The sequence below is a fragment of the Dicentrarchus labrax genome, unplaced genomic scaffold (assembly GCF_905237075.1).
Source record: "Dicentrarchus labrax unplaced genomic scaffold, dlabrax2021, whole genome shotgun sequence".
In the NCBI taxonomy this organism is placed as follows: domain Eukaryota; kingdom Metazoa; phylum Chordata; class Actinopteri; family Moronidae; genus Dicentrarchus; species Dicentrarchus labrax.
In genome coordinates this window covers 8,954,762-8,966,675 of record NW_026136713.1, presented here as the reverse complement: position 1 = coordinate 8,966,675, position 11,914 = coordinate 8,954,762, and the positions used below count along the sequence as shown (strand labels likewise).

Below are 11,914 nucleotides of genomic sequence, written 5' to 3'. Positions count from 1 at the left end.
AACAGGCTTTCCAAAGGTATAAGATGTATTGCCAAGAAGCATTGTTACAACAACAAAGAAATAATCCACCAAACACAAATTTCCTGATGTATATAGTCCTCCTAACCGCCAGGGGTCCGACTATCTGTGGAGTGAACTGACATTGTTTCCATGGTTTCCATGGGGTGTTTGTATCACTATTTTATGTGGTTTACAACAACAACAACAACAACAACAACAACAACAACAACAACTATTGATAAATGGTTTAATTTAAGATTGAGATGAATATAGTTGGGGTTAGTGTTGTCTCTCTCGCGAGACCGTAACAACAATACTCCTCGCATCAACCACGTGAGGCGGAAGTACGTAACACGATGGTTGCGAAGGAGGGAATGTTTTTTATTCGTTAAGTGAAAACCATTTTGGAAGATAATTGATCGAAACAAGAAAATTAAACGATCACGGATTGGATATTACAACAGAAATGTTTTACCATGTAAGTGTGTGTATTATTCTCTGTGTATCCGCGGACTACACGAAGGTCTGTGGACATCACGATGTGATCAGTATGACGTTAGCTAACGTGGTCAAAACTTTTCCAAACCCTCACCACACTGATTTAAGTTGTTGTTTCATATGAATGCAGAAACACTACCAGACTTTCCTTTGTTTTACCGGTCTGCGGTTAGATGCAACATGGCGGCACCAGGAGGATCACATTCATTCATTCATAATCACCATCACCTAAAACAGTGATGTATCTTTTCACCGTTGTCTTGTAATGCTCGTACTGTTTGTGTTCGCAGATTTCTTTGGAGCATGAAATCCTATTACACCCAAGGTATTTTGGCCCTAACCTCCTCAACACCGTGAAGCAGAAGCTGTTCACAGAAGTGGAGGGTACCTGCACTGGCAAGTGAGTGGCTGCAAGTCTTTATTAACTGCAGTTATTATTAGTATTTTGACTGGAAGTGAATCTACATGTATTGGGTTTGAGCATATGTTACTAAAGTACAGTGATCTTCAAGCCAATGCCAGGGGAAGAGGCAGAAATTAACAAATGGGCAGTAAACTAAGGAGCACAGGACTCAATGACTACAAACCTCCAGCATCTGGACTCCCCAGGAACCTATGCCAGGATCCTGTTTGTGGACTTCAGCTCTGCTTTCAATACCATCATCCTCTGTTACAGGACAAACTCTCCCAGCTCACTGTGCCTGACTCCACCTGCAGGTGAATCACAGACTTCCTGATAGGAAGCAGCACGTGAAGCTGGGGAAAAATGTCTCTGTCGGACCATCAGATCTCCCCAAGGCTGCGTTCATTCTCCTCTGCTCTTCCCCCTGTACACAAACAGCTGCACCTCCGGTCACCAGTCCGTCAACTAAACCGTCTGAAGTTCGCGGATGACACCTCCCTCATTGGACAGGCAAGATTGTGGCTGACCCCTCCCACCCCGGACACAAACTCTTTGAAAGCAGGAGGCTGCGGTCCATCAGGACCAAAACCTCATGCCACAAAAACACTTTCTTTCCGTGTGCAGCTGGCCTCATTAACAAGGCTCGGACCCCCCACTGACACCGACTCTGAAACCCACCCTGTATATATGCATTACATGAATGCACTCCCGTTGGTTTTTCTACTTTGCACATTGTAAATATCTTTCCTGTACAGTTTTAGATCTTTCTATCTTTATCTTACAACAATCTTAACAAATGAGTAAAAAATATTCTGGTATGATTTGCCAAAAGATTGTCTGTGCCATTTAGATTTTGAAAACTGAAGGGTGTTTCAAACTTTTTAAACCATCATGACAACATGCATAACTTTTAAAAGCTTTACATTCTGCATTTATATTCCTGCATTGAAAAGTTTCACATATACAATGTTTTTAATGTATTTATGTTTCCCCCTCAGGTACGGCTTTGTCATTGCAGTCACCACCATTGACAACATCGGAGCGGGTGTAATCCAGCCGGGAAGAGGGTTTGTCCTCTATCCAGTCAAGTACAAGGCCATTGTGTTCCGTCCATTCAAAGGGGAAGTGGTGGATGCTGTGGTCACTCAGGTTAACAAGGTGAGAGACAGTACAGTGCAGGTTTACTGGCCACTGTGCACAAAACTGTTCCTACATGATGAGGACATGTGTAATCCGACATACTGTTTCCCTCTGTGATCTCCAAAGCTTGCCGCCACCATCATCTTGCAACACTGCGCTTCTTGCTAACATTTTCTAATGTCCTAAACATGTGCATTTACTTTATAAAAATCTGTATTTTTATTATAACTAGGTTTATAACTGGTTATTGTAATGACCAAAACTCAAGTTTACATATGCTTTCTAATTAATCATGTAGTTAACAGGTAAAATAAAATCTCTACTGTTGATCTTTATTACTGTGAATGTTCCTCCGGTGAAGAGTTTATGTCTCTGTAGTGGTTGATGGGTTTTTCTCTCGTTTGTTGCAGGTTGGATTGTTCACAGAAATTGGTCCAATGTCTTGCTTCATCTCTCGCCATGTGAGTCAACTTAACATCTATAGTTGTTGACTGAACTGGTTGGTCCTAATACGCTATTCGATTTATTTAATCATTTTCTCACGATAAACTTTGTTTTTGCAGTCCATCCCCTCAGAAATGGAGTTCGATCCCAACTCGAATCCTCCTTGTTATAAGACAGTTGATGAGGTAAGAATATTCATTATTTCTAAATATCAGCCGCAAGTTAAAAAACTTTTAGTTATTACTAAAATAAATATCACGTTCAATAAAAAGAATTGGTTACTCACTTTGTCTTTGACACGTTATAAACTTAAACACATGTAGAAACCCAGGTAGTTATAGTACACCTTATATGTACACAGATTTGGTATTTGTTGTGATTTGGCATCCCCAGTTTAGAGTGCAACACTTGATCATAAATGAACACAGTTCAACAACAACACAAGGCTTAGCAAGTCAGCTAATATCACTTACTAGTCCAATAGCGTCAAGGCCAGTACCCTTCTCCGGCAGCTTCTCTCTCTTCTTCTCTTCTTCGCTTCCTCTGTCTTCCTCTTTGGTTCCTTAGCCTCTGCCGTTCGCTATGTCCATAGATGCTGCTGAGCCCTGTTAGATATCCCGCTCACCTGGTTCTGGTTCTAGCACGACGCCAGCACTGCTCTTAAACAGGGGCGGAAAGGCGTTGGTGCTCTGAGCAACCAATCACAGGCAAGCTTACTAGCTAACAGCAGCTACATTTCCCAGCAGTTACTTCACTGACCATCGGGAATCTTTGTAAATCGCAGAGTTGAAGCAGAGAAACAGGAGGAAGTTAGAAGGAAAACCAGAAAACATTTTCTCCATAAAATATGATCCAGGTTCTTCAGAATCAGTGACGTTGTCGGTGGTGTGTGACTACTGTTGGAAAACGTTGAGCACTTGTTTTCCGACCCGGAGGCAAAAGTTAGATACAGGATAAGAATAGCAAGAATAGGCGTACAGGGTGTGGAGTGGGATGCAAAGTATTATGCAAAGTAGTGGTTAATGCTCCTTTCATTTTAATGTCGCTCAATCTTGAATTTAAGGATGATGGTTTCTTCTTTTCTTGTCAAGGACATCGTAATCCAACAAGATGATGAGATCCGGCTAAAGATTGTGGGAACGAGAGTGGACAAGAATGACATCGTAAGTGTCCGGCCATATATTGCACCTCGAGATTGGCAAAAAGAAGTAGAAAAAGATGTCACCATATCTCAGATGTTACACAGTAGTTTATAGAAGTGATGTATGTTAATTTACAGTCAACCAAAAACAAGCTTTCCCCCTGTTTTTCAGTTTGCCATTGGATCTCTCATGGATGATTATCTGGGTAAGTACATTGAGAGCATTGTCATATAGGTGGTGGATCTATATTTACAGGCTATATGACAGGCTTGAATTGATAAAATTCCATGCATAGATTTTTTTTTTAATGTCAAATTATTTTGCACTATGAACTAAGTTATAATTGTTTTTGTTTTTTTCTGTTTCATGATTAGTCGTTGAACTTGCCTTCTCTACTTTTATTTCCAGGTCTTGTGAGCTGATTCGCCCCAGAGGGAATTTCACATGTAACATTTTATTTAGTAGTCTAATTATTTCCTAATTGAAGAATGTAAGATTCATTTAAGGAAAGGCTTGATAATTTTTTTTTCTTTACATGTAATAAAGTATTTTTTATTTCTAATAAATTTGAATCCTTTTCTGTGTTTTAACTGTCACGGTATGTCATTGATAGTCATTTTAAATTCATATCGATTCAGTTTTGAGATGGGACAAAGAATCGGCCTGTCGGTGCAAAACATAAAGGGACACGTGAACGCGGACATTTAAAGTGCGCGCACGTCTCGTGGCCGTAAATACGTCAGCGCGCCCTCGTTCTTCCTTTCTCTCGTCCTGAAGATGGCGGCAGGGGTGAGTAAGATGGAGAGATGACCGGTGATGGCGCTTTCTTGTAACTTTCCTGGCACAATCCGCCGAAAATCTAGCCCATCTGCACTCTTGCTGTGCAGCCTTCCCCGTAAACAATGTCTTCGGTCTGTTAGGGAGCTGTTCTCGGGGTTATTTACAAAGAATTTCATTCAGAGTCCATTGTAGCTGAGGTGAGCTATTGCTATCCTGACGTAGCATTCACAGTGAACGACGCCCCTCTCTCGGGCCAGGCTTGTGCCACGTTACCTTGGCTGTTTTCAAGCTATGGGAAATGACTTTTGTATTTAAAGGATGTTTTCGCTTAACGTCGGTGCTTGTATCCTGTTTGCGTGGTCCCGAGGCTAACTCGTATTTGACTTAATTATCTAAAAGCAGTGTAAACTAAAGACCGTCTGGTTATATTGCCGGTTATGATAGTTAGCAGTCGTTAGCATTAAAACCAAGCTAAAAAGCCACGTGAATGTGACACAATTTTTTTTTTTTGCTTGAAGTGTGTTAACACGGTTTTGTGTAGGTTGTAGTTTTATTTCACAACTTTCCAGCTTCTCCTTGTTCATATTCCAGCTTGGTGCCTTTTTAAATGGTCTAGCATCCTGATTTGAATGGAATCCATTTGTGCCAAGAACATTACAAGACAAAGTGCACCTCACTTTAACTAGACTGGTGGCTTTATTTACCAAAAAAATCCAGATATCATATTGTATTTTAAAGAAAGAAGAACTACAATACAGGGCCAGGTACCTGATTTGTTTTGTTAGTGAGATGTTGCCATTAGAACATCCTTAACTTTAAACTAACCTGCTAGCAAGAATGTGATACTTGTATGTTTAAGTTGGATTTAAGTGTGTTCTCGATTGTTCAATAATTGCTGTGTTGTCTCCCCTCTTTCCAGACTCTGTACACGTACCCAGAGAACTGGCGGGCCTTCAAGGCCCAGATTGCTGCCCAGTACAGTGGCGCTCGCCTGAAAGTGGCCAGCAGCCCCCCTGCCTTCACCTTCGGGCAGACAAACCGTACTCCTGCCTTCCTCAACAACTTCCCTCTGGGCAAGGTTAGTGCAAGTTGGTTTAATGGGATTGCTCCAGTCGGGCAGCTATGCTCGCCTGGAAGGGGCCTTTCACTTTTTTTTCACAGTAACTCTTGTTTCATTGTCAGCAGTGAAGTCATTCACTCATCACTCAGTTCCTGCAAGTACTGCATCCATTAGCCAATTATCAAATGTATTTAAGTAGAAGGGCTAAAAAAAAGAAAACAACAAACCATGCTTGGAACCGCTCGAGTCTTAATAAAAATGTGCTACATATGCTCAATTGTTCAATCTTGTCATTGTTTATAGGTACCTGCCTACCAGGGAGATGACGGCTTCTGTCTGTTTGAGAGTAATGCCATTGCTCACTTCTGTAAGTCTCACATGTACCAATTAAATGGTTAACTTAAATGTGTTGTGTGCTATCAATCTTGGTGTTTATCCAAAAAGTCTACTTATAGTTTAAAATCTGAAAGGAAGTAGAGTAAAGGCCACTAGGTTCATCAGTTTCTCCATGAACACTTTGGGGGAAAACGCATGACCCCTGTCATTTTGACAAGGCTGTGTCCATCATGGCACCAAGTCTTAATCTGACAGGGGAAGAGAAAATTGAGACCATGTTCATCCCAGTCAACTCTGTTTCAGTGAGTAAAAGGCTGGTTCATGCAATGGGCACAATTAAAAGACAGACACTAGGCTACTGAGTAGGTTACTCTTTAAGACAGAACTAGTTTACAGGAGATCATGTTTTGGCTCTTTTTCTTGAACAGTGAAGAATTTGGGATTGGATCAACAATTATTAAATTCATAAATTCACTGGTCACTTTTTAATTGTCATAGTATCAGATTCTTCATTGTGGAGAAAACATGGTTCTGTTTCATTTAGGTGTGCCTGTAGGCCAAAGGGGAACATGCACAATGAATACAACCATTATTTGTCATACCTGATGTACAAGTTACATTTCTGTTACACTGAATGCAGCATTGTCAGCCTTAAACCAGTCGGCACTTGTAACTGTAACCACCAACCGTTTTAAGGGGAATGCATTAATGCTGAAATGCAGAGTAAATCCCCCGAAAAACCAAGTTGTTGGGGGTTTTTTTGTGTTTGTTTAGCGCACATAATGTAGAATGATATGAAATGATCATGACTCTAGAGATTTGAGTGATTTCTTAAACATTTTCCATCTTTCAACTACAGTGAGCAATGATGCCCTGCGTGGTGCCACTCCCCAGGCCGCAGCCCAGGTGCTGCAGTGGGTGAGCTTCGCTGACTCAGAGATCATCCCTCCAGCCAGCGCATGGGTCTTCCCCACTCTGGGAATTATGCAGTTCAACAAGCAGGTTTGCAGCTCAGCATTTTCTGGTCAAGCTAAAGACTTTAAGTGTGATTTGGTTGCTGTGGGGGAAGATTAGTGGCAGTTTCAGTTGGCCACAGTGCAGCACCCTGTAGTTGAGACTTGGCATGTGACCATGTAGAAGAGTTTTAAATATTGTCTAATCCTGCATAGTAATTCTTCTCTCGAACTGTCCAGGCCACAGAGCAGGCCAAGGAAGACATAAAGAGGGCCCTTTCACTGCTGAACCAACACCTGAACACTCGTACCTTCCTGGTGGGAGAGAGAATCAGCCTGGCTGACATCACCGTGGCCTGCTCCATGCTCTGGCTTTACAAACAGGTTTGACATACACACAGGAAATAAAGGTTGCACAAAGATGCACACTATGTTCATTCATTTTAACACTACTTGGAGCAACACTTAATCTCTTGATATTTGAGTCAACATCCTCTCCAGAAGGCCCTTACACCTCTCTGTCCCCTGTAGGTCCTTGAGCCTTCTTTCCGTCAGCCTTACACCAACGTGACTCGCTGGTTTGTCACCTGTGTCAACCAGCCCCAGTTCAAGGCTGTCCTTGGAGAGGTTAAGCTGTGTGAAAAGATGGCCCAGTTTGATGGTGAGTAACCAGCAATGAGATCAGATGACACACACAGTGCATGCGGTGGACTGCTGGTGCATGCAATTTAAAGGATAAAATTAGATGCATACTTTGTGTCAGAATTTTCAATAGTTTAGCTGGTGTGTCCCAAATCACATGTAACTAAATTGCTTTCAGGATGTTGTAAATTGTTTAAACAATAGCTTATGTTGCTGCTTTTTCTCACTTTTGGAAAGGGTTTGTTCTAATTAAATATCTACCCCCGAAACTCAAGTAAACTTTGCAGAGTTGTATTTGTAAATATGAGGAAATTAAAGGGTTGGCTAAAGTATTGCACTAAAAGAACTAGCTGTCATTTGACAAACACATTTTCTATTATTTGTGGTTTACAATAATTTAAATGAGTTACTGAATGACTTTCTGGGACAGAAATCCCTTTTAAACAGATGTCAAATTGCTGGAAATACTTGGCAATTCATCTCCCAAACTCCTAGCCAGAGTGGTGCTAGAGTGTGTCAACCAAAGCCAGATCATGGAACCTTTAACAGAAAACATGTTGTTCATTGTTATGTTCTCTTACTTCAGCCAAGAAGTTTGCTGAGATGCAGCCCAAGAAAGAGACCCCCCCTAAGAAAGAGAAGGCAGGCAAAGAGGCAGCCAAGCCCCAGGAGAAGAAAGAAAAGAAAAAGGAAGAGAAGAAGCCCGCCCCAGAAGAGGAGATGGATGACTGTGATGCCGTTTTGGCTTCTGAGCCCAAAACCAAGGACCCCTTTGCACACCTGGCAAAGAGGTAGAAAGATCTTTGTGCTTTCAGTGTATTAAGTGTTGGTTAAACATTGAGTTGCTCACAGTGCAAGCTGTGTGGTCTGCAGAATGTGTTTTGGGCAGTCACAGGGGTGTTCACCAACCACAAACATCCCCTCTTTGGGGAAAACAAGTGGTCCCCTGTCATTGGGCAAGGCAGTGTCCATCATGGCACCAAGTCTTAATCTGACGGGGGAAGAGAAAGTTCAGACCATGTTCATCCCAGCCAACTCTGTTTAGTGAGTAAGAGGCTGGTTCATGCAATGGGCACAAATCAAATCTTGATCTACAGTTTATTGTGGTATGGAAACCTAAATCTGTAACATGCATTAGGTTATGTACGCAGTCTGGCAGCAACTGTCCCTGAATTCTTTTTAGTGTTTCAAACACAAAAGGAAGGGGGTCAAGTTAGTGTTCTGGGGTAATAAAGAAACTAGTTACACTAAACATGTGTCCTTTTTGACACTCCACATCTTGTCTTTCTCCGTTAATATGACCAGATCTTTCTTCCTTTCTTTCTTAGCCCATTTGTCATGGACGAGTTCAAGAGAAAGTATTCAAACGAGGACACCCTGACAGTAGCCATTCCCCACTTCTGGGAGAACTTTGACCGGGAGGGGTACTCAATCTGGTACTGCCAGTACAAATACCCCGAGGAGCTTACACTTACCTTCAAGAGCTGCAACCTTATCACAGGTGAGACTTGGCAACAGCCGCTTTACCCAACACCTTGATCTATGAAAGAATTACTTCAGGGGTTGTGTAGTTTACAGAAGTTATTTTCCCCCACTTGTTTTTCTGTGGCAATGTAGTGGCTTAGTGGTTGGAAAGAAAGTGATTAAAGGAATTTTGGGCTTGGTCCTTCACATGTGGCAGTTCTCCAGTTCATGTGTTGGCCCAAGTTTCCTCCATTTGTCCTGGTTGGCTCAAATTGTTCCAGGGCGCCACAATATTGAATATGATTAAGAGAATTTGTAGGCTTCGAGGACTACTTCCTGTTGGCATTGAAATTAGATAAAAGGAGGATAAAAATTATGTAATGGATTCACTTTTTTTAAAGCGACGTAGAGCTGCTTCTCTTCCAATCAGTTGGAGTGGATTTGGCCTATATTTCAGTTTTCAATGTAGCACAGCTTTCATGGAAGTTCATTGTTGGGCAGCAACCAGGTGTCGCCACCCCCCCCCTCTTCGGGGAGAGAAGAATGATCCCCTGTCATTGGGCAAGGCAGTGTCCATCATGGCACCAAGTCTTAATCTGACAGGGGAAGAGAAAGTTCAGACCATGTTCATCCCAGTCAACTCTGTTTAGTGAGTAAGAGGCTGGTTCATGCAATGGGCACAGTGAAAAGAAACTACCTTAGGTAACTAAAATGTTGCGATATATAAGATCTACTCTACATGTGTGGCCATATCTGAAAAGACGGCTTTGAAGTTGATGTGGGGAAGGAAAAACGAGTCAAGTGTTCAATGAAATCCTTTAAAACAAGCATTGGGCAAAATATTGGGTACAATTGATATTACATGGTATGTTAATGTTTGTTATTGATTGATAAAATACAGTCAATCTAAAGCCCCTCGATGTTCTCCGCAGGTATGTTCCAACGCCTGGACAAACTCAGAAAGAACGCCTTTGCCAGTGTCCTCTTGTTCGGCACCAACAATGACAGCAGCATCTCTGGTATCTGGATCTTCAGAGGCCAGGACCTGGCCTTCACTGTAAGTATTTAAAAGGCTAAAAACACTTAGCACGAATGTTCAGTTTCACATCCCCACCCTGAAGCATTTACTGTCAGTTTTTAACAAACTGACTTTGGCATTCACGCTTGGACTGCAATGTTCAACAGAAGCTTCCTGAAACAAAATGTTACATTGGATGATAGTCTGTTAGTGGTCGGCCCCCTGTCATTGGGCAAGGCAGTGTCCAATCATGGCACCAAGTCTTAATCTGACAGGGGAAGAAAAACTAGAGACCATATTCATCCCAGTCAACTCTATCAGTGAGTAAGAGGCTGGTTCATACTATGGGTACAAAAAACATCCAAGCTCAGTATCAAACTTTGTTGTGTCAGACTGTAAATTAGCATTAATCTATAAATGTTTTTAAATTTTGACATTCCTTAAATTAACAGATGCACACAATTGGTTGTGGTACGTTATTAATTCATCAAAGCTGAAGGCAATTCACTCGCATCTAATTAATGCATTGTTTTTATTCCCTCTTCTAGCTGTCTCCAGACTGGCAGATCGACTATGAATCATATGACTGGCGCAAGCTGGATCCAGACAGCGAGGAGTGCAAGACCATGGTAAAGGAGTACTTTGCTTGGGAGGGTGAGTTCAAGCACGTGGGCAAATCCTTTAACCAGGGCAAGGTCTTCAAGTGAGAGGACACTGGGACAGCCTGAACGAAAGCACTCTGCGCTTCTGTTTCCCAGCACTTAAAACCTATGGACTCTCAGCCACCACGTGCTTACTTTACTGCAAGAATGACTTGGAAATGACAGTGTTTGAAGACGAATGAATTTTGTCTGTGGCCCCAAACTGGTTTTTTGATGTTTTGACCTGCAAAATAAAGCATTTTCCACAATGCCATCTATGGGACTTGATGTGTGTGGGGTCTGGCTTCAGTTTTGTTTGTTTTAAAGTTTATGCCTTTTGAGTGGCAACCCATCCACACATGCATTTCATTTCCTAAATGTTCTCCTAGACAGCCACCTTGGAAAAATGTTAATGGTTAGAATATTTCATTTGGTGCACGATCAATAAACATACTTGAGGAGCAATGCAACAACAGTTGAAAATCTTCAGTTTTTGACCTCCAGTCATTAATAAAGGGTAAGACGTAGTAAAGTTATGCAGGTTATTCACCACTCTTGATATCCTTTTGTATAGTACAACTGCACACTCTTGACCTAACCTTGTGGTGACATTCTCAACTAAATGAGGTCAGTGGAAAAATAGTCTTCAACTAGGTATCAAGTTACTGTTAATGTTGTAAATTGGTTAATTTAGCATGCGTCCCCACTGGAGAACGCTTTCTATCTAGACCACTTAAATGAGTCCCCAGAGGAGCAGCTGTTTAGCACTGTTGCCTCTCAGCTTGTGCTGAAGGTTGAGCTTATGCTGCAGTGCTCTCTTATTCCTGCAGAGGGCAGGCAAAGACCTCTCACTGGGAGGATGTTAGATGGAAATAAAATGACTGGGCTGAGTTGTGGTTTGCTCAAAGTAAGACCAGAAACTGAACCGCTTTAAACTAGGGGTTCTTGTTTTGATGTTTCTCCAAAGAGAAGCAAACGTGAAACAAATCTTTATAAAGAACGTGCACTTAAATGCCCCTGGAAACGTCTACAAGGGTCATTAACATAAAAGTTGTACTTTTTCCTCATGTCTTAAGTGTTTTGTCATATATTTTACCACAATCTCCAATTTAAATCTACTTGCGTGTTAAATGTATGTACACTGGAAATGAGCAATGATGCGATTAAACTACACAATTATTTATGTAGACAATGTTGCAATTCTTGCTGGATATTTAAGTTAGTCCACTTACAATTTAATGTAGTAAATACAGCACACAGAGACCGTATATTGTAAATGCATATTAGAGAATGAAAAGTTGATTTTAAACAAGTTATTAACTTGTATCAGGCAGATCTGTGATCAGAGAATGTGTTGTATGGTTTGACCACACCCCACTCAAATGCAGAAATG

General features: G+C 41.5%; 2 protein-coding genes across 2 annotated transcripts; both read left to right on the top strand.

Annotated features, from left to right (window-relative positions):
* Window positions 1-309: 309 nt before the first annotated feature.
* On the top strand, window positions 310-4,211 carry polr2g (RNA polymerase II subunit G). The gene is made up of 8 exons (XM_051419043.1): window positions 310-478; window positions 789-898; window positions 1,900-2,059; window positions 2,452-2,502; window positions 2,605-2,670; window positions 3,577-3,648; window positions 3,799-3,832; window positions 4,036-4,211. Exons 1-8 carry the CDS (start codon window positions 467-469, stop codon window positions 4,047-4,049), a joined length of 519 nt encoding a protein of 172 aa, XP_051275003.1. The 5' UTR covers window positions 310-466; the 3' UTR covers window positions 4,050-4,211.
* A 94-nt stretch (window positions 4,212-4,305) lies between these two features.
* On the top strand, window positions 4,306-10,809 carry eef1g (eukaryotic translation elongation factor 1 gamma). Its single transcript, XM_051419038.1, has 10 exons — window positions 4,306-4,416; window positions 5,327-5,485; window positions 5,771-5,834; window positions 6,663-6,805; window positions 6,997-7,140; window positions 7,288-7,417; window positions 7,985-8,189; window positions 8,727-8,899; window positions 9,795-9,919; window positions 10,429-10,809. The coding sequence occupies exons 1-10, from the start codon at window positions 4,405-4,407 to the stop codon at window positions 10,585-10,587; spliced, it is 1,314 nt and encodes a 437-aa protein (XP_051274998.1). The 5' UTR covers window positions 4,306-4,404; the 3' UTR covers window positions 10,588-10,809.
* Window positions 10,810-11,914: the final 1,105 nt, after the last annotated feature.

Excerpts from the sequence above, each read along its gene's own strand:
- polr2g (XM_051419043.1), top strand. Across the intron at positions 2,671-3,576 it reads GTTATAAGACAGTTGATGAG|GACATCGTAATCCAACAAGA; the intron begins GTAAGAATATTC and ends TTTCTTGTCAAG. Across the intron at positions 3,649-3,798 it reads GAGTGGACAAGAATGACATC|TTTGCCATTGGATCTCTCAT; the intron begins GTAAGTGTCCGG and ends CCTGTTTTTCAG.
- eef1g (XM_051419038.1), top strand. Across the intron at positions 5,835-6,662 it reads TAATGCCATTGCTCACTTCT|TGAGCAATGATGCCCTGCGT; the intron begins GTAAGTCTCACA and ends TTTCAACTACAG. Across the intron at positions 7,418-7,984 it reads AAAGATGGCCCAGTTTGATG|CCAAGAAGTTTGCTGAGATG; the intron begins GTGAGTAACCAG and ends CTCTTACTTCAG.